At 44.4% G+C, this 23,236-nt stretch overlaps 1 protein-coding gene across 2 annotated transcripts in view; it reads left to right on the top strand.

The window, feature by feature from the left end:
* chst11 (carbohydrate (chondroitin 4) sulfotransferase 11) overlaps positions 1-9,887 on the top strand; it is a 174,779-nt gene extending 164,892 nt beyond the window's left edge. For both annotated transcript variants that reach the window (XM_052030644.1, XM_052030643.1), the window contains exon 3: positions 6,814-9,887. In XM_052030644.1, coding sequence (XP_051886604.1) covers positions 6,814-7,668 — 855 coding nt within the window. In that variant the 3' untranslated portion in view covers positions 7,669-9,887. The remainder of the gene's footprint in view (positions 1-6,813) is intronic.
* Positions 9,888-23,236: the final 13,349 nt, after the last annotated feature.

Here is a 23,236-nt window from a genome sequence, read left to right as displayed (position 1 = left end):
ACATTCCCATCAACTCCCCCCCCCCCCTTCCAGTTTTCACCTACACACGAGGGGCAATTTACAGCGGCCAATTAACCCACTGACCCGCACACCTTTGGGATGTGCAAGGAAACTGGAGCAGCCTTGGGGAAACCTACCTGGTTACAACAACGTGCAAACTCCACGCACGCAGCACCAGAGCTGAGGACTGAGCTCGGGTCACTGAAGCTGCGAGGCAGCGGCTGTACTAGCTGCGCCACTGCGTACTTGTGGATGATCAAGGAAGTCTTAGAAAGGCAGAGCAGGCACACTGTACGATTGTATTTTGCAAAAACCTCGTGTGGAAGTTCCAGAGCTCAGGGCACATATAAATGAGGGCATAGCAACAAAGTGTTTGAATAAGAAATTCATAATGCATAAGAGGTACAAGACGGTCAACAGCTCCATTTATATAGTACCTCTAAAGGAGAAAGGTTTTCCCAAGGCTCTTTATATTAGGGAACATTGTTAAATGAAAATATTTTAGACAGTCTGAATCTTTTAACTAGGGTAGAAATATCAAGTACTAGAGGACATGCATTTAAGGTGAAAGGGCAAAGTTTTTACACAGAGAGTGGTGGGTGCCTGGAAATGGGTTGCCAGGGGTGGAAACAGACACAAAAGTGGCATTTAAGAGGTTGTTAGATAGACACACGAATATGCAGGGAGCGGAGGGATGTGGATCACGTGCAGGCAGAAGAGATTTAGTTTAATTTGGCATCGTGCTCAGCACAGACATGGTGGGCTGAAGGGCCTGTTCCTGTGCCATACTGTTCCATGTTCTATTTGCTAGTCATACTAATGAAATATAAGATCAGATGATGTCGATTTTAAGGATCATCTTAGAAAAGGAAAGAGAGGGGGGGAATTCCAGAGACAACTGCGTGGGCAGCTGAAGCCATGGCCACCAATGGCAGAGCAGTCAAAGGCAGGGATGTGCAGGGGACAGAACAATGCAGAGATCCTGGAGGGTTATTGGTTAGTGGAGATCACAAAGAAGGGAAAGGGTGAGGCCATGGAGGGACCCTGAAAATAGGGATGAAGATTTTCAAATCAAAGCATTGCTTCACCAGGGCTAGGTTAGCATAGCGGGTTGGGTGAACAGGGCTTGGTGCAAGTTAGGGCAGAGTCTGGAATGAATTTTGTGGGCAGTTTAACCCAAGGCATCAACCAGAAATGCCATATAGAGTAACGCTTTACAGCGCCAGCGACCCGGGTTCAATTCCGGCCGCTGTCTGTAAGGAGCTCGTACGTTCTCCCTGTGTCTGCGTGGGTTTCCTCCGGGTGCTCTGGTTTCCTCCCACATTCCAAAGACGTACGGGTTAGGAAGTTGTGGGCGTGCTATGTTGGCGCCGGAAGCGTGGCGACACTTGCAGGCTGCCCCCAGAACACTCTACGCAAAAAGATGTATTTCACTGTGTGTTTTGATGTACATGTGACTAATAAAGATATCTTATATATTTATATAAACTAATGTTATCTAAGGTTCAGGTTCAAGTTTATTGTTGTCATGGGCATACACAGGGTATAAGTACCATGAAAATTAGTTTTTTGCAGCAGCAGCACAGTACATTATTAAACACAATAAATGTGGGTTCAGCCTAACTCATCTGCATCCATTCTGGATTGGAAACCCAATCTACCATCTCTGCAGTAGTAGAGTTACTGATTGGTACAACTGTTCCTCCTTAAGGAAATTCAGAAGGATATTTTTAACAAAACACATTTGGCAAAGTAATAATTTCTGTAAGACAATGGATTAGCTCCGGCTTGGCAGTGTATGCTTAAGTTTTTCAGACATTATAAAGTTAACTCTTTAAAATAAATGTGATAAAAAGCATTGTTGTGTCTTTAGAAATAAACAGGTCTCTTGCAATTGATTTTGTGACCTTGGCGTTTAATCAGAAAAGGCATGATTTCTTAACACCATTAGTTCTAACAACCAGCAGCTTAATTGTTTAAAGGTAAATGATTAGGGTTGTACAAAACAAGATATTCTGAGTCTCAGGGCAGGGACATTAATGTTCTGGGTGAGGGAGGAGATAATTTAATCGCAATCTTGAACAGAGAGCACATTTTAAGCAAACTCCTCAAGTTACTTAAACTATATTTTTATTATTGAGCTGACCTTTAATTTCTGGATGTTTAATTTGTAGAAAAAACTGAAGGTAGTGGCAATGTATAACTCTGCTGGTTACTTGAATTCAATGGTTTCTATTTAATGGAGTTTGGACATTGCTCCAACAACCCTATTTGACGATATGATGTGCCAATAATGCATATTTTCATAAGTAGACCGAACATCCTATGGAATGAAATGTATTCCCTCATACATGCCACAGGCAAGAAAGAATACTGTAAGTCAATAATGACTGACTAGTTACACTGTATAGCATGTCAAAGATCTCAAGGGACCTTCACCACCTTATCCTGGTTTCACTCAAAAGATGTAAAAATACTTCACCATCAGACTGAGAAAGTTAAATCACAATGTTCAGATTTATTTATACTATAGGTAGAATTATACACAGAAGCAAAGAAACATGGAGAATTACATTAGAATAGAAACTTTAATTCATAGCTCATGTGGAGTCCCATTAGACATGGGCTAACGGTGAGACAATGAGCCCTAATTTTGCCTTCCACATCTAACCCAGGCAGGACTCTGCACCAGGAATGGATTCTTACATTTTTTTATAAATAATAATCTTTACAACGTTGTCCTTGCTATAGAATAAACAGAACAATAAACATTGTCCCATTCTACTGTCAATTCAGTCACATCTACTAGTATTTCAAATAATCTGTTTTAATACTGACTTCATTTAAAATCACAATCCTCTCTCAGTGGTTAAGGTATAGACATTCCTTTGGGATTTTTAAAGAAACAGCTAAGGACATCATACAGGATCCATTGTCTGTGGTATGCGGAATGGTTTCATATTGACTAGACTGGTACATCCTTTAGATATGGAAGGTTACAGGGTGATATTATTGATGTGTTTATGAAGACCAAAATATTTAATAGAAGAGCTAGAGACAGTGTCTGGATTAATTCAAGAAAATGTGAGTATAACCTTAAAATTAGGATTAAGTCATTCAGAGTTGATGTCAGGAAATATTCCTTAACGCATGGTGTATTGGTAATTTGAATGGTCTATATACATCCCTGAGTTTGTGTTGTTGATGGACAGGTCTCCTTTCCAAAGTTATAGAGATGCCTCCTTGATGTTCCTCTGATAGTTAATGTCCAAAAAAATCATGGATTGAGCCCCCTTTCATTTCCCAACACCTCTTATTGGCCGAACAAACTCTTGAAATGTCCAACAAACTCTTAAAATGTCCACCATATTATCGTATAGGTTAAAATATTCTGGTTAGCCCTGATGCAGAATGATGGATTGTGTTTGCAACAAGCAAATAGAATTCTACTTCTGAGATAAGAGGATTGAACATCCATTTAATTTCAGACACTGTTTGCACATTCTCCTCTCTCTGATCCAGCAAAGGTTAATACAAGGATGGGGGTTCCATTTAATTTCAATATTGAATCCTAAAGCAGGTTAGGCTGGATAGAACTTCAACTGCTGCAGTAATTATGGCCTTTTATTGATGAATTTGATTCACCTTTAGAGTGAGCTCAAGTGTCTGAACTGAATCTTTGGGCATATCAAATTATGCTTCAAGTTTGTCATTTTCCATCATTCTATTCTTCCAGTCACTTGGGATGTGAGTGGATTAAGATGCCTAACCTTCAGTCATTATTGACACAAGGCAGAAAACTCAGGAATATTCTCTCCAAAGTACAGGAAAAACGGGTACTGCTCGAGCGAGCCTTGCTACACGGTTCCTCTGTCCCAAGCACCAAGTAGATGCTTAGGACAGAGTAACAAACACCAACTTACAGACACCCCTACATACGAACAAGCTCCCATTATATTATTATATTCAAAAGTCTGATGTATGCACATACGTTCATTCCTACGAGTAACAGAGCTAGTTTCCTCTTCCTCTCCTCTTTTAGTAATTATTCTTTCTTATCAGTCTTATGTGCTTTTGATGCCATTACAAAACTGTGGAGGTGTGATTTTCGTGTATTTTCCAATTTATGGACCAAACTGACTTATGAATGTCTGTAAGAACAGAACTTGTTCAGTACCCAGCAGCGGCCTACATACTGCTTGTGTCCACAGTTCTTTGATACATAGTTCCTACTCTGGATTCACTGCTTGTAATTGCTGAAGTGTTGATTGCTTGACAACTATGCTAGGTAATGCTGATGTGCAGGGCTTTCTCTTAAAATGGTCCATGTTATCCTTTAAGAACTCATGCAAAATTTGATGGTATGTTAAATAAGAACATTAAAGAAGTCAGCAGTACATCCCTTCAATCCTACTCTTCTAATCGTTAATATCATGACCTATCCTCTAACTCAAACCCAAACTCCCACATGATACCCACATCCCTTGATTCCCTAACTAACTAAAAGTCTTTTGATCCCAGTGTTGGATGGTCAGTGCCTGACCCTCCACAAACCTCTGGGTGAGAGAATTCCAAAGGTTCTTGGTGAAGAAATTTCTCCTCATTTCAGTCCCTAGTTCTGAGCTCTCCAGCCAGTGGAAGCAACCTCTCAAAACCCCTTTGAGTACCTTATTTATTTAATTTAAAAACTCCAAATATAAAGGAAAGAGAATTGCTTGGAATGAAGCAGCAGGGAGTTGAAGTAATGAGTTTTGTTTTCTGTCTTGTAGCTGCCTGTCCTATCAGTACAAGGTGTAATGTCTGGGGTTTATTAACATGATGCAGTGCTGTCTGTCAGACCACAATCATTTCGCTGTGCCTTCTAATGAGTTCTGTGCAAGACCGTGTAAAACATGAAAGGAAATTGGTTCATGCTGACCTTACATTGCAACTGCCTACTGAGACAGTAGCAGCAATATTCACAACAAAAGTGTAGATGGGGAGTTGTGACTGGATTGGTCATTCCATTGTAGATCTGGTACAGGGAGAGAGCCACATGTGTATACTCCAAGCGGAAATGCAGAACACTGCCTGCTGTGCGTGACTCCAAGGACTTTTGCAAATTAATGAATGGCTTACTGGGCAGTCTGCAATTAATTGAAACAACATTGGTACAGATAGTCAGCAGATCTTGGCTGTGGCTCATTGAATATTTACAATGCAGAAGGAGACTAGTCAATCCCTTGTGTCTGTGTTGGTCCAAATAAAGAAAACTACCCCAAGATCCAAGTGCTATTTAAATGTGCTGAGAGTTTCTGCTTCTTTTCAGGTAGTGAGTTCCAGACCAGATAAGGTTGTGAGCTCAAATCCCATTCTTGACTTGAGAACCGGCTCTAGGCTAGTGTGCTGCCTTGTCAGCACCTCTGTCTTTCAAGTGGAGTTGTCAAACCGAGACCATATTTCCATATTCATCCTATTCAGCCAAGTAGGACTAAGTCATTCGGCCTTTTGTCCCATTCATTAAGATCATTGGCTGATCTTTTACCTCAGTATTGCTCTCCTTCTGCATTAACCCCAGATGGTTGACAGCTTCAAGTTCCAAGGGGTGAACATCACCAATAGCCTGTCCTGTTCTAACCACGTAGACACTGTGGCCAAGAAAGTGCACCAGTGCCTCTACTTCCAGGAGGCTAAAGAAATTTGGCATGTCCCCGTTGAACCTCACCAACTGTTATAGATGCACCATAGAAAGCATCCTATCCAGATGCATCCTGGCTTGGTATGGCAACTGCTCTGCCCAAGACTGCAAGAAACTGCAGAAAGTTGTGGACACAGCCCGACACATCAGAAAAACCAGCCTCCCCCCCATGGGCTCTACATTTCTCACTGCCTCAGTAAAGCAGCCAACATAATCAAAGACCCCTCCCACCCCGGACATTCTCTCTTCTTCCCTCTCCCATCAGGCAGAAGGTACAAAAGCCTGAAAGCACGTACCTCCAGGCTAAAGGACAGGTGTTATAAGACTACTGAACAGACCTCTTGCATGATAAGATGGACTCTTGACCTCAGGCACGGGAGTGTTGCAGTTAGCATAACGCTATTACAGCGCCAGCGACCCGAGTTCAATTCCGGCCGCTGTCTGTAGGGAGTTTGTACGTTCTCCCCGTGTCTGCGTGGATTTCCTCCAGGTGCTCTGGTTTTCTCCCACATTCCAAAAACATACGGATTAGGAAGTTGTGGGCATGCTATGTTGGTGCTGGAAGCGTGGCGACACTTGTGGGCTGCCTCCAGAACACTCTATGCAAAAGACGCATTTCACTGTGTGTTTCGATGTATATGTGACTAATAAAGATATCTTATCTTAAAACAATCTACCTCGTCATGGCCTTGTACCTTACTGTCTGCCTGCACTGCACTTTCTCTGTAACTGTAACACTATATTCCTCATTCTGTCATTGTTTGTCCCTTGTACTACCTTGATGTACTGATGTGATGAAATGATCCGTATGGATGGCCTGCAAAACAAAGCTTTTCACTGTACCTCGGTACATGTGACAATAATAAACCAATTTATCAACTTAGCTGCTGCCCTGAATAATCAAAAAGCTTTGAGAGTTAGAATGAGCTGGACTGCTCAACTTTATTTCTGGAACAATGTGGTCTGGATTTAATGCTAATAAATCCTAAAACTAATGAGCACGAGTCTTTAGCTGAATAGGTGTGGGCCCCAGTGAGAGGGAGTTCATTGACTGTAAAGTGCTGTGAGATGTGAAAAGTGCAAGCCTTTTCCCTTCTTCACGCCCGTTGCTAATTCTTTAATGTGTTTTATTTCAGTATGAATTCTCGAGCACGGAAGTCGCGCATCAGATAAGGAGAAACCAGGTTGCCCAGACGTGTCGAGCGAACAATGCCAGGAGTCGCAAACGGCGGGTTTTAACCCCCAATGACCTCAAACATCTGGTGGTAGATGAAGACCACAAGTTGATCTACTGCTATGTGCCCAAGGTGGCGTGTACAAACTGGAAGAGGGTAATGATGGTTCTCACAGGACGGGGCAAGTACAGCGACCCAATGGAGATCCCGGCCAACGAGGCTCATATCCCGTCAAACCTGAAGACCCTCAATCAGTACAGCATCTCAGAGATCAACCACCGGTTAAAAAACTACCTGAAGTTCATGTTCGTGCGCGAGCCCTTTGAGCGGCTGGTGTCGGCTTACAGGAACAAGTTCACCAGAAGGTACAACACGTCCTTCCACAAGCGCTACGGCACCAAGATCGTCCGACGCCAGCGGAAGAACGCGACCCGGGAGGCCCTGCGCAGTGGCGACGACGTGAAATTCGAGGAGTTCGTGGGCTACCTCATCAACCCCCACACGCAGAGGGAGGAGCCCTTCAACGAACACTGGGAGACAGTGTACTCTCTCTGCCACCCCTGTCACATCCACTACGACCTCATAGGGAAATATGAAAGCCTGCAGGAGGACGCAAACTATATTCTGCGCCTGGCTGGAGTGGACAACTTGGTCAAATTTCCCACCTACGCCAAATCCACCAGAACTACGGATGAAATGACGGCCCAGTTTTTCCAGAACATCAGCTCAGCCTTCCAAACACAGTTGTTTGGCCTCTACAAGTTAGATTTTGTAATGTTCAATTATTCTGTGCCAAACTACCTGAAGTTGGCATGAGCGTGCTCACCAGTTTATTTAAGATTTTATTTGTTATTATAATGGCATAAAAAACAGATTTTCTTCTTGTAAATTTAATGAAGATCTGCTAACTTGCTGCGAGCAGCAAGAATCGGAATTATTTAAGTAACTTTGTAAGAAAGGATCTCTCTCTCTCTCTCTCTCTCTCTCTCACCCCCCCCCCCCCCCCCACCCCCCAACCTCGCTCTCTCTCTCTTGGCAGAATTGGCCATCTAGTTTGAAGAAGTGCTTTGCTGTGCTGATTGGAGCCACTGGATCATTTATGTAAGATAAGAGGCTCTATAATACTTGACGGGAGTGTTTTGCTTGCAAAGGATTCCCCAAACTCAAGGTTAGGTGAGGAACACTGATAATATCTCACCCTTAATGTGTGCAAACACTCTCTGGGGACAAGACTGTGACAAATGGCTTGTGAACTGCAAGAGATCCTGTTTCACATTTGCTGTATCCTTTAACAATCAGCATTTCAGCAATTAGTTTCGAGTGTTTTTGGTGATTTTAAACCGCAATTATGGTTAATTTTTCTTTTAGGAAAGCTAACATGAAGCCTCTGTCATCTGATGCCAAGTTTCAGATTAATAACAGATTGGTTACTGGGTTACTTACAGCTCCTTGTGTTATCCTCTAGAACACACAAAAATTCCTCGAGATGGCTTCAATGTCCTTTAAGTGGCTTCACCTGCCCGCTAAGCTTGTGGGAGAACATTGGACAAGAGGGCTTGTCCTTCCTATGTGACTGCAGGCCACATCCAGCAGCATCTACTCAATAATCTGGTCTCCTAGCTCCTGCCTAACCCCTGGTTCTTGCTGTAGGGTTTTTGCCTATATGAAGAACCAGGGTCCATAAAAATCAAAATAAAAACTGCAGATGCTGGAAATCTAAAATAAAACAGAAAATTCTGGAAACTCCCAGATCAGGTGGGTCTGTGAAAGAGAAATAGAACCAGAAGGGTCTTCGACTGGAACGTTACCTCTGCTTCTCTCCACCCAGATGCTGCCTAACCTGCTGTGTGTTTCCAGTATTTTCTGTTTTAACAATAAGGTTGCTATTGTTCCCACTAAATCCACACAAAGCACCACAACCCTGCGAATTCTCCAAGGGTATCAACCAATGTCCAGTCCCATGTACATTATTAAATTCAACTGCTGTTTGAAAGTCAACTGTTGAGATGTATTTTAAACTTAAAATTATCTTTTTAAGCTGTGAAGCACAATTTTCAAGCATTACTCTGAGTACAAGATACTCCCAAGTATTAAAATATCTCATTTTCTTCACTGGTGAAGATAAATCACAGTCCTACAACTCGGTGTTACTGACTTCCTGAGCTCGGAGGATAATGATCATAAAGATATATCCAATCAGATTAAATTCTCAAGGTACGCAACTGGCCCAACAAAGGATATTCATGTTTGAATCATAATACTGACATGTTTTTTTATTCTTCGGATATCGCAGGAAAGGCCAGCACTTAATGCCCATTCCTTACTACCCTAAAGGAGTGGGGAGATTTCTCTTGCATTGCTGCCATCTACACACTGTTGCCACCGCGCTTTTGGGTAGAATGTTCCGGATTTTGACCCAACCTTGAAAATGTGAGCCCAGGAAAGGACAGGACGGACGCAGCTCCAAGATGTGAGGTTCTCCCTGGAATTGGATCACTTGTGGAAGCTTGGGAATCAAGGACTCTACACTCCAGCTGCGGAGTTTCCACAGCGATCTCCCTCGACGACCTCAGCACGGATACTTGGTGGATAGTTGGCGGATACTCTGGGTTTCTTCGCTGAACTCTTGTTGTGACAGAAGTGGAACCTGGAGTGATGACTCTGGGATCCAATGTATGAACTGCAACAGAGTGCAGCCTCCCTCTCAGTGAATGAGACACACTCAGAAAAACATCAGACTGCGTGACAGACTCCATGCTGGTCATTCTCTTCCTGTCAAAGATTGACCCACCTGGGTGGAATTTCTGGGTGTCTCCCACTGCCTTGCCATTGGGAATGTGTTGGGAAAGGATCTTTCTGCTGACCTCTAACCAAAACCAGAGGAGGAGAGAACTACCTACCCTCACCCCAACCCATCGCATCCACACACACTCACGCACGCACGCACGCACGCACGCACGCACACACACACACACACACACACACACACACACACACACAGAAGCTCCGGGTGGTATTGGCACCCATAAGAAATCCATGAAGATATCAAAAATTTACGACATAGAAGGAGGCCGTTTGGCCCATCCTGTGAATGGTGGTTGAGAAAGACCTGCACAATCTCATCCAATCTTCCATCTCATGGTCTGTAGCCCTGCAGGTCACGGCTCTTCATGGCTAACCCAAGAACTGTTGAGGGTTTCTGCCTCAATCATCCTTTCAAGCAACGAGCCCCTGACCCCACCACCCTCTGCGTGAGAACAATTTTCCTCATCAACCCTCGAACCCTTGTCCCAATCACTTTACATTGAACAGCTTCCCATCGCCTCTGTCTTGATTATTGGTAGATTAGCATTAAAAAACAGGGAAAGGTAAATTCAATGCACCAACTGTAATGAAATTCCAGTTAAAACAATGTGAAAATGTTTTACTTTATTTTTGCCTATATTCCTATTTTATTAACCAACCAATCTCTACATGTCAGTTCACGTTTCACGTCTAGTAGCCTTTAATTCATTTGAGGACAAATTTAAAGTACTTTGTTCAATATTTCTTCAATGAGGATAGTTATGTCAATACATTAATTATGTAGACCATTGTTACTTAAAAGTGGTGTTAATAGCTGATAGGTTATTTATGTTCTGAAGAGGTTTGGAGCATCGTCTATTTTGATGGCGGCCTCTATTTATTTCTTGTGTATGTGCAGAAATGAAAATGTTTAAATTTGAAGAATTGGTACTGGGCTCCAGCTATTTATTTTTGCAGGGCCATTTTGCTGGTGAGTTTCTGATACCATTTCTCCCCAGCTCCGTCCACCATTCCATGATCTTCCTTCACTCCTCAGTTGCCCTGACTCGTCTTCCTGATTGCCAAGTGCTCAGTATCTCTAAACTTGCTGTAATATATATAAATAAACGTACACCGGGACTTCCATTGAGTTTATGCTGATATAATCAAGTAGGAACTCCATCAACAATAACTGACAACCTTCTTAACAAAAGAAGAGGGTTTCGCTGATTTCAGGTAACTGAAGAGATCTTGTGACGTTACTCTCATTGAAGAGAATGCTATTTTCTTACATGCATCCACAGAAAAGTTACAAGGACAAGTAATTTGATGTCTTTCATTCAATTTTTTACTTCTTTGTACACTGTAGAAGGCTTACTCCATTTTGTTCCCTCTGTCTATCTAGCTAGATGTTATCTCCTGGAAACTACACCGCCAGTCATTACCAGTAATTGTTGTGACATGTTGGTTTAGTCATGCAACCTTTTTTAAGAGTTTCACTTGAGCCTGATTAATTATTTTTCTAAGTAACTCTCATTAAAATGCGGGATGAAAATGATTGGTTTGTGTGATCATTCTAAAGAGGATCAACCGCTAATGGAAATTAGTACTTTGCAGCACTTGAACGAAGGTGCCAAACTGGCAGGGAGTTCACTCTTGCTGTGTTGTTTCAAGTTCTCTTCCAGGGATTTAAGCGGATAATCTAACCCCGTACGCCCAGTGCTGTACAGAGGGAGCGCTAAGCCATCCTTCAGATCGACTGTTCTTTCGAATACCCTCTCATGTTATGTACATGAAGGGAAGTTACCCTGCCCAGTGTTGATCCCTCAATCAGTTATCACCAAAACACATCATCCCCTCTTTGTAATCACAGCTCTGCTTGTGGGAACTTGCTCTGTGTAAGTTGGCCACCTTTCTACCCACACCTACAACAACACATTTGGATGAGTACATGGATAGGAAAGGATATGGGCCAAATTGGACCAGCTCAGGTCAGCAACGTGGTCAGCATGAATAAGTTGGGCCGAGGGGCCTGTTTCCAAGCTGTATGGCGCCTTCACTTCCTAAATACTTTGTAGCTGGTCCAAGTTTTGCCGAAGACATAACCGAACACAATCTCTTTGTTCTTTCACCTGTATAGATAATGATGCCTGGGTGTTCCTGTCTCAAGTGAAAAGCGATGTCTTTGACAACACAGGACATTCTAGTCACTGCCAGCTCTCAGGCCACACACTTCAGTCCCCTTCCCCTGTCACTTATTCTATCTCACATGCTCATCAACTCTTCTGCTCTCCGCCTACACTTGCTGGTAACCTACAGCAGCCCGTTAACCTATCAGTCCATCTTCTGGGATATGATAAGATAAGATATAAGATATTTATTTATTAGTCACATGTACATCGAAACACAGTGAAATACATCTTTCTGTGTTGCTGAGAAGGTGCTGGGGGCAGCCCACAAGTGTCGGCACTCTTCCAGCATGCCCACAGCTCCTAACCCGTACGTCTTTGGAATGTGGGAGGAAACCGGAGCACCCGGAGGAGACCCACACACGCAGACACGAGGAGAACGAACAAACTCTTTACAGGCAGCAGTGGGAATTGAACCCAGGTCGCTGGCGCTGTAATAGCATTACGCTAACCGCTACACTACCGTGCCGCTCCAGCAGGGAAAACTTGACCCCTGTTAGAAGGTTACACGTATGTGCCGTTAATGTGTTGGAGGACGTGCGTGTATTCCACACGTTGTTGAGATGGGGGTCCTGCTTGTCTCCCCATCCCCGTGCAGCCTCTGCTAAACTGGACATCCCACCAGTCCCCTCACCTCTGGGCAGATCCATTGAAGCTTAACATGAACCTTTGCCTCAGCATTTCTTGATGCATTTAGGTAGAACCTTATGTCCTTTATTCCACCACACAAGTTCTTTGAGATGATTAAAGGCACATGGAAAACCATTAAATGTTAAATCTGCAGGTAATCTTTCCACGGTTCTCCATTGAACCAACTCCGAGAATGCATTCATGATCAAATCATCAGAGTCATAGGGCCTGGTAATGGACCCTTTGGCCCAACGTGTCAGCACTGGCCAGCAACCAATCATTTACACCAGTCCTACTATTTTTATTCCATACACATTCCCATCAGCTCTCTCCAGATCCGATCACTCACACATTAGAAGCGATTTACAGTGGCCAATTAACCCACCAACCTGTTTCCTTCCTTTGGGCTGTGGGAGGATACAGGACCACCCAGGGGAAACCCATGTGGTCACAGGGAGAACACGCGAACGCCACATGGACATCGCCCGAGGTCGGGATCGAGCCCGGGTCACCGGAGGGCAGTCACTGTAACTGCTGTGCACTTTTGCCTGAAAGTTTCCTAGCTCACTTTACGCTTCAACACTGGGCTGAACTTAGGTGGGTATCCTTGCCCATAACTGAACGATCTGCAGCCGTAACGATGCTGGCATCAACGGGTTGACCACTTAACCCTACTTTGATCTCCATGTTGCCCTGCTTTCCTGCATTGATGCTGGTGGTGTCGATGATGTATCAACCCTCCATTGTTCACATTAGCTTCAGTGCTGCACACACTTCCTTGCAAAATATTTATTTTGTGCTCTGAAAGCATCCCCTCTGTGGAAAGATCACACGATTGGAATTGCTTTGGTTAATTATCTTGGCTATAAACGTGCATGCTGAAGATCTGTAACCTTGTTTCTGACGGCTGAAAAAATCTTCAGTTTGAATTGACTTATGTAAAGTGGATGGGTTCCATTGCATCTGTGGCCTCTATTGGTGCCAATCTCTCCCATGTAGTGTTGTTACTTCTCTATGACTATAAACTACCTTTCGTTTCATTGGGCAGAACCCTTCAACTTTCTCAATTCCATTTACATAGACGTCACATTATTGTACACAAAATCAACTGTGAGGTTTCCTTCTGGTGCATTGATCAAATATGGTATTAGTTTATTATTGTCACTTGTACTGAGGTACAGTGAAAAACTTGTCTTGCATACCAATCGTACAGGTCAATTCATTACACAGTGCAGTTACATTGAGTTAGTACAGAGTGCAATGATGTAGTACAGGGTAAAAACAATAACAGTACAGAGTAAAGTGTCACAGCTACAGAGAAGGTGCAGTGCAGGTAGACAATAAGGTGCAAGGTCACAACAAGGTAGATTGTGAGGTCAATCTCATCGTATAAAGGAATCGTTCAATAGTCTTATCACAGTGGGATAGAAATTGTGCTTGAGCCTGGTGGTATGTGCCCTCAAGGTTCCTGTATCTTCTGCCTGATGGGAGAGGAGAGAGAGAGAATGACCTGGGTGGGTGGGGTCTTTGATTATGCTGGCTGCTTCACCAAGGCAGCGAGAGGTATAGACAGAGTCCATGAAGGTGAAGCTGGTTTCCGTGATGCCCTGGGCTGTGTCCACAACTCTCTGCAGTTTCTTGCGGTCCTGAGCAGAGCAGTTGCCGTACCAAGCTGTGATGCATCCAGATAGGATGCTTTCTATGGTGCATCGGTAAAAGTTGGTGAGTGTCAAAGGGGACATGGCAATTAAACCACAAACAAACTTGTCACACAGCGTAGACACAAGAGACTGCAGATGCTGGAATCTAGACCAACGAAGCAAGACGCTGGAGGAACTCAGCAGGTCGGCAGCATCTATGGAGGGAAGTGGCCAGTCGACGCTTTGGGTCAAAACTCCAGCATCTTGCTTGTTGTCAGACAGTGTTTAAGTTGCAGGTCCTTCAATGAGACAACCACCCGTTGACGCACTCGCCTGACACCATGTTTTTACTTCCAAATGCGTAGCTCATAGCAGTTGCTGAGGATTTTGGATCCCTCGTGTGCCCACACTTACTGGAGCCACTCGGGGTGTGCTGCTGTTATGTACAGCAATGCTGCCAGATCCTCAGTACAGTGGTCACCCTCACAGGTATGTCTTCCTGTATGATTTCACGTGAGGTTCAATCTTTTAATCCTCATTGCCAATTTGTAGCATGTTACTTCATTTAACAAAACAGCTTTTGCTTCTCAGCGCAGTGCTACAGCTACTAGAGCCACTGCCTCACAGTTCCAGAGACCCGGGTTCAATCCTGACCTCAGGTGCTGTCTGTGTGGAGTTTGCATGTTCTCCCTATGACCGCACAAATTTCTCCTGGATTCTCTAATTTCATCCCACGTCCCGAAGATGTACAGGTTGGTGGGTTAATTGTCCACTGTAAATTGCCCTGAGTGTAAGTGAGTGGTAGAAACTGGGCGGGGGGGTGGAGTTGGTGGGATTAATGTAGGTTTAGTGTAAGTGAGTACTTGGTGGTCAGTTCAGACTCACAGTAGTGTAGCGGTTAGCGTAACACCATTACAGCGCTAGCGACCCAGGTTCAATTCCAGCCACTGTCTGTAAGGAGTTTGTACGTTCTCCCTGTGTCTGTGTGGGCTTCCTCCGGGTGCTCCGGTTTCCTCCCACATTCCAAAGACGTACGGGTTAGGAAGTTGTGGGCGTGCTATGTTGGCGCCGGAAGCGTGGCGACACATGCGGGCTGCCCCCAGAACACTCTACGCAAAAGATGTATTTCACTGTGTGTTTCGAGGTACATGTGACTAATAAAGATATCTTATCAATGGGCTGAAGGCCCCCATGGTGTTAGAAGATTTGCTAACATGCTGTACATTTCTGTGCCCATTCCGATCACTGGAGAAGTATTTGCTCTGAAAAACATTGCCACGCATTCTTTGTATGAGCCGGAAGGTTCGTATAACTGATCATATCCAGCAAGGCTACATAGGTAACTAGCTTGAGTCTGAATCACCACTTTGACCTCTGCTTCTTCCTGCCAGATCTAGTGACTGCACACCAGAAAGCATGAGCTTCGTGCCATTTCTGTGCTGTTTAGTTTAATCAACACACCCCCCATTAAATCAACTGCATTGATCTTCCCCATGTAATCCCATGCTGTTGGAAATGTCAGGAGCCCTCTCTACACAGTGTACACACACACACACACACACACACACACACACACACACACACACACACACACACACACACACACACACACACACTCACCCCCAATGTTATTCCGTTGCCTGCACCGTATTTGCACAGCCTTGTTCTGCACCACAAACATCATGTCAATCTCCACTTAATGCTCTCACTCAGCAGCCTCACAAGCCAGAGTTTCTCAGACAGAGTTTTGATTGGTGTTCCCTCCTGTACCCACACTCTCTACCTCTCGCTCAGGGTCAGCTGCCACTGTGCACAGCAATGCTATCAGTTCCTCAAACTGCTGCAATGGTCACCATCGATGGTACATCTTCCTGTGGGAGCTGGTGTGAGGTCCAACAGAACTTAGACTAGTACTGCGCAGGAACAGGCCCTTCAGCCCACGATGTTGTTCCGAACTAATTAAACTAGTAATTAAATGCCTGCTAAACTAATCCCTTCTGTTTACACAATGTCCACATCCCTCCACTCTCTGCACATCCATGTGCCAATCTAAGAGCCTCTTAAACACATCTATCTTATTTGGCTCCACCACCACCCCTGGCAGCGCATTCCAGGCACCCACCACTGTCTGGGTAAAAAGCTTGCCCCACACATCTCCTTTGAACGTACCCCCTCTCACCTTAAATGCATGCCCTCTAGCATTAGACATTTCCACCCCGGGGAAAAAGATACCGGCTGTCTACTCTATCTGTGCCTCTCATAATCTATCAGGTCTCCCCTCAGCCTCCACCACTCCAGAGGAAACAACCCAAGTTTTTCTAACTTCTCCTCATAGCACTTGCCTCTAACTCAGTCCAATCTTTAGATCCTTGTTACCTGTTTGCAGGTTCTTATTATAACTGCATTAAGGCTAGAAATATAATGACTGAATAAAAAAACAGGGAGAACTGATGAAACACATTCATCTTGTTCATTCCATTCTCCCCCAATAAACTTTGCATGTATACCTATTTCATACAAGTGTCACATGCATTACAGGTAAAACCCAAATAAGATTAAGGGTAAGGAAGTGCATTTGAGGTACATGCAGTGCCATGCAGAAATTATATCTGCTTAGGGGCAACTTGCTTTGAGAGTCCCTTTCATGAATTCTTAGAATTCAAGTGCTTTTTTATGAAAATCAGAAAGGAAATTTCAGGTGCTGGAAATCTGAAAGGAAAACAGAAAATGCTGGAAACACTCAGCAGATCAGGCAGCATCTGCAGAGAGGGAAGCAGAGTTAATGTTTCGGTATGTAGCCTCTTCATCAGGTCTGCGAAAGAGAGAAAATAAGGTGGTATTGGTATTGGGTTGTAAATTGTAGAGAGGATGGGGGGAGGGGATGGATGGGAGACAGGGAATACTTCCGATAGGGTCAGCCCAGGGTTGCCGTGGTGATAGGCTGTTGAGGAGCTTATCAGGCTGATAGGTTAATGAGGGAAGTTTGAGAGTGACAATACAAACAAAGGAAGATAAAAGCTGTGAATTGCAGAATCGTGAAATGTAGAAATTCTATATTCTGAGTGTGTTTCCAACCAGTGGAAAGTACGCACCTCCTGAGCACAATGTTCATACCACACAGAAGGATGTCAGCTGGTCCATTGTGCTCTTGGAAAAAAGTTTTCTATTCATTCTTACTCCCTTGCCCTTTCCCTATTGCCATGTAATTTTTTCCCCTACCATTAAGCATTTATTCCATCCTACATTACTGAATCAACCTCCTCCACCCATATTACAGCCCACAGCAGAAAATAAAATCCCATGGGTAACTTCTGACTCTTTTGCAAAGTATTATGTGACTCTGTGTCCTCTGGTTATCAGCCATTCTATCACATGAAACGGCTTCTCTCTATTTATTCTCATCAAGATTACTGGCAATATTGATTCCACCTTTAACCTTCTCTGCTTTAGGAAGACCAACTCCAGCTTTTCCAGTGTCCTCGTAGAACAGAGGTCTCTCATCCCTACGAAATGTGCGGTAGTGTAGCGGTTAGCGTAATGCCATTACAGTGCCAGTGAGCCGGGTTCAATTCTGGCCACTGTCTGTAAGGAGTTTGTATGTTCTCCCCGTGACTACGTGGGTTTCGTCCGGGTGCTCCGGTTTCCTCCCACATTCCGAAGATGTACGGGTTAGGAAGTTGCGGGCGTGCTATGTTGGCGCCGGAAGCGTGGCGACACTTGCGGGCTGCCCCCAGAACACTCTACACAAAAAAAGATGCATTTCATTGTATGTTTTGATGTACATGTGACTAATAAAGTCTAGCAAACCTCCTCTCTGCTTTTCTAAGACATCCTTTCCAAACTACTGTGGCCATATCTGAACACAATCATTTGAGGCCAACTGTATAAATGTGTATACTTTTCGATGTGCTGTACTTAAATGCACACGTATGAAGGCAGCTTTCAAAGACATTTGAAGCTCTCATTTAGCACATGGGGAAGGGTGGATTGATGTGATTTGTTTGCTTGTATCAGAAATGTAAATATGGGCTCATGGGGATCAAAAGCTTTTTCTGTATTATTGAGCCATTTTTACCCGAAGCACAGAGACACTTGTTTCCACTGGCTAACCAGAGGAAGAGGATTTAAAATAACCACATGAACAAAAAACAGGATGGAAGAGGAAGGGAATTCACTGCTGACCTCCAAAAAGAAAGTGGACATATACTTAAGAAAGAGAAATAGTTATAGAGTCATAGATACAGCACGGAAAAAGGCCCTTCAGCCCATCAAGTCTGTGACAAACATCAACCACCCATTTACACTAATCCTACATTGATCCAATTTTTTATTCTCCCCACATTCTCATCAACTCTCCCCAGATTCTACCACCCACCTGCACACTAAAGCAGACAATTAACCTACCAACCTGTACATCTTTGGGAAGTGGGAGGAAACTGGAATATCCGGAGGAAACCCACGTGGTTATAGGGAGAACGTGCAAACTCCACACAAACAGCACCCAAGGTCAGGATTGAACCTGCAATTCTGGCATTGTGAGGCAGCGGCTTTATTAGATGCACCACTGTGCCGCTCCCGCTAAATACTAGCAGAGCCGCTGGGGAAGGTACAAACAGAGTGCAAACTAATGGGACAGCTCCTCCAGTGAACCAGCACGGTATGATGGGCCAAATGGCCTGTCTGATACAACCAGTCTGGGCTTTATCCAATGGGTTTACACAGTTTGACAGTGAAAGACTCAATCCTTCATTAACCCTTATCCTGACTAGCTGGGCTAAAAAAGGTCTTTAAGAAGATAGGTACCTGAATAGATGTTTTGTCCAAGGCAAATAGTTTGAGCGGATATTTGTTCCAATGTGGGCAGACGTACCTTGAATCACACAGAACATTTCACACACTGTGCCAAGTGAGAGTGATATTTTGACTGCAGAGCAATAACCTTAGGTGCAAGCACATAATGCATCTTAGGTTACTGGAGACCTCAGGAAAATCTGTACACCAGACTGCAAACAAACCAGGCAGAAAACAGCAAGTCTCAGGTATCATGTTATAAAAGGGTTCTGTATATACCAATGATCTACATACTAAAGAGTTACTGTACTTTTCCATTGCCTTAAACAGGGATCTGGAACTTTCCAGTGTTACACTAACAGTGTAGAAAAGGGAAAGTAAACCTCTTTGTTAACACCCTCCTTTTTCCCTGAAGTATTTTCCAAGTCTCAAGTGACCCCTGGTATTCGGATTTGGAGACTGAGTTTTAATTTTTACGTTTCCGTCAAGAAAATAAACCCATTGAAGAGTCGAGGACGAAAATAATTTAAGACGTGGCTAATTGGGGCTCCTAATGAGATCACAACATGCAGAAGCTAGTAACATTTTGGAACATACAGAATGTTCAATTTTCTCTGGGAATGTGCCATTATTCTTGGAATTTCCCATTAGCTTGATCCAGTTTAAAGGGCTGGTGTCTTGGTGACAAATTGTTTGGCAAATTACTTCTGGTTTCAGTGGATGAGAAAGCAGGCAAAATGTGTCTATCACTCGTTAAATGATACACAATAGCAGCATAGTGTTTATATTGCTGGAGTAATACCAGAGGTATAGTTAAGTGATCCAGAGACATGTTCAAATCCCACTCCAACAGATGTGAAATTTAAATTTCAGTAAATTAAACAAATCTGTAATAAAAATGCTGAATCAGTAACAAGAACACTGGAGACAAAAGAGACTGACAGAAGTATATAATACACTGAGAGGCACAGACAGGGACACAGTCAGAATCTTTTCCCCAGGGTGGATATGTTAAATACTAGAGGGCATAGGTTTAAGGTGAGAGGGGGAAAGTTTAAAGGAGATGTGCGAGGAAAGTTGGTGGGTGCTTGGAATGTGCTGTCAGGAGAGGAGGTAGAAGTAAGATAGATTTCTTTACTAGTCACATATACGTCGAAACACACAGTGAAATACATCTTTTTGCGTAGGGTGTTCTGGGGCGGCCCGCAAGTGTCGCCATGCTTTCGGCGCCAACATAGCGTGCCCACAACTTCCTAACCCATACACCTTTGGAATGTGGGAGGAAACCAGCACACCCGGAGGGAACCCACACAGACACGGGGAAAACGTACAAACTCCTTACAGACAGCAGCCGGAATTGAACCCGGGTTGCTGGCGCTGTAATAGCATTACGCTAACTGCAACACTACCCTGATATGAAAGCAACATTTAAGAGGTATTTAGACAGGCCCATGAACAGGCAGGGGATGGACGGATATGGACCATGTGCAGACAGATGTCCAGTTTAAATTGGCATCATGGTTGACACAGACATCATGGGCCAAAGGGCCTGTTCCTGTGCTGTACTGTTCTGAGTTCCAGATGCTGGGATCTAGAACAAAAAACAGAACGCTGAATGAACACTGAAAGATATCCAGCAGCATCTGTGGAGGCAAAAGTTGTAAGTCAATATTTTGAGTCGATGCAGTCCCTGGCCCATTGGGTCTGCTCCGCCATTCAATCATGGTTGATTTTTCTTTTCAATCCCATTCTCCCGCCTTTCCCCGTAACCCTTAACCCCTTTACCAATCAAGAACCTATCAATCTTTCGGCTAAAGGTTCTGTCCATTTCCCTCCACAGATGCTGCCTGACCCCCTGTTGATACTTTATCCCAGTTGCTTACATTGTTGGGCATGTGGACCTCAGGGACCCCTCGCTTCCTTCTCCTCAAACCTGCCACCATGGAAGATAATAGTTGAGAAACTGGATCACGCAGTGTCCTTCTTTGAGAGCTAAACCACCCAAAATCATGTTAATGGTCATTTCTAAATGATGTTGCACCAATCGTGAAATTGGACCAAGCATTTCCGATTGCGACCCATGTAGGTGCTCCTGGCTACAGGAACACACCCAATGACATCAATCATCAGGCGATGAAGGTTTCAGCGTAAATTAGAGCTCCAGGTTTCACATGACTGTGGTGGAACAGTCTCACTCAGTCCAGGAGAAGATCATGCTATAACCTTATGGCCAGGTGACATGGTGGTGCAGCGGGTAGAGCCGCCGCCTCATAGTGCCAGAGACCCGGGTTCAATCCTGACCTCGGGTTCTGTCTGTGTGGAGTTTGCCTTTTCTCCCTGTGACCACGTGGGTTTCCTCCAGGTGCTCCGGTTTCCTCCCAATTGCGGGCTGGTAGGTTAATTGGCCCCTGGTGTGTAGGTGAGCGGCAGAATCTGGGGGGAGCAGATGGGAATGTAGGGAGAATAAGATGAGATTAGTGTAGGATTGGTGTTAAATGGGTGCTGGAGGTTGGCGTGACACTCACCAACTTGCATCGATTCGCCATAGAAAACATCCTGTCTGGATGCATCACAGCTTGGTATGGCAACTGCTCTGCCCAGAACTTCAGAGAGTTGTGAACACAGCCCAGTGCGTCGCGGAAACCAGCCTCCCCTCCATGGACTCTGTCTATATTTCTCGCTGTCTTGGTGAAGCAGCCAGCATAATCAAAGACCCCACCCACCCGGGTCATTCTCTCTTCTCTCCTCTTCCATCAGGTAGAAGATACGGGAGCCTGAGGGCACGTACCACCAGGCTCAAGGGCAGCTTCTATCCCACTGTGATAAGACTATTGAACGGTTCCCTTATATGATGAGATGGACTCTTGACCTCACGATCTACCTTGTTGTGACCTTGCACCCTATCGCACTGCACTTTCTCTGTCGCTGTGACACTTTACTCTGTACTGTTATTGTTTTTACCCTGTACTACATCAATGCACTCTGTACTAACTCAATGTAACTGCACTGTGTAATGAATTGACCTGTACGATCGGTATGCAAGACAAGTTTTTCACTGTACCTCAGTACAAGTGATAATAATAAACCAATACCAATACAATACTCCATAAGACCATAAGATATAGGAGCAGAATTAGGCCATTCAGCCCATCGAGTCTGCTCCACCATTCAATCCCTGCTGATTTTTTTTCAACCTCATTCTCCTGCCTTCTCCCCGTAACCCTTAACCCCCTTACCAATCAAGAACCTATCAATCTCTGGGCTAAAGGTCCTGTTTCTGTGTGGTATGACTTTCTGACTCTTATTTACTTGAGATTTAAAAGAATTCTCTTCTGACGTATGACACTTCACAAGGCAGCTCCAAAACTCACTGGAGACTATTTGTACACATTCCAAGCTGTCTACTGTACTCTCAGACTAACGAGTGCTTTTTGGACAATGTAACAAATAAGAATGTCTTAAACTCAACCAGGCAGCTCGTAGCCAAGTGAAGGATCTGTGTCTGGCAAGAGAATCTGGAAGGGAAGGAGATTTGAGTTATGGTATGAAAGCAGAAAATGTCGGAAATAACAGAAAATGCAGAAATAACGGATCGGGCAGCATCTGTGGAGAGAGAAATGGACTGTAAATGTTTCAGGTCGATGGGCTGAAGGAGAAGGCTCAAAAATGTCCAACGGCAACAATCCTCTCCTCCCTCCCTCCCATAGCAGCCCGTGCTCTCCTGGAGTCTGCCTGCCACATCATTGTTCCTTTAAGGTTGTTGATCTTTGCTGAGCACTGACCAGCCAAATGGTGGATGCTGGGTTACGATGGTGTTGCTCTGTGCCTGTCAGTTCGAGACTCTCAGGCCCAGGCAGACTGATTCCCTGTGTCCATCCATCGTCCTTCATTGAGGGCACCTCTTGTCCTTCTAAACTCCAAGGAGGGCAATCTCTTTATGGGACAACTTCCCCAACACAGAAATCATCGTGACCAACACAGGGTGGCACAGTAGTGCAGGTCAGAGCTGCAGCTCACAGCTTCAAGGGCCTGGGTTCAATCCTGACCTTGGGTGCTGTGTGTGTGTGTGTGTGTGTGTGTGTGTGTGTGTGTGTGTGTGTGTGTGTGTGTGTGTGTGTGTGTGTGCACGCGTGTGTGTCTGTGTGTGTGTGCATGCGTATGTGTGCGTGCGCACACGTGTGTGTGTGTATGTGTGCATGTCTGTGTGAGTGTGTGTGTCTGTGTGTGTGTGTGTGTGTCTGTGTGAGTGTGTCTGTGCGTGTGTCTCTGTGTGCGTGTGTGTGTGTGTGTGTGTGTGTGTGTGTGTGTGTGTGTGTGTGTGTGTATGTGTCTGTGTGTGTCTGTGTGTCT

Source organism: Pristis pectinata, chromosome 15 (assembly GCF_009764475.1).
Source record: "Pristis pectinata isolate sPriPec2 chromosome 15, sPriPec2.1.pri, whole genome shotgun sequence".
Classification (NCBI taxonomy): domain Eukaryota; kingdom Metazoa; phylum Chordata; class Chondrichthyes; order Rhinopristiformes; family Pristidae; genus Pristis; species Pristis pectinata.
The sequence above is the reverse complement of the archived record's forward strand: the minus strand, read 5'-3'. Positions and strand labels throughout refer to the sequence as shown.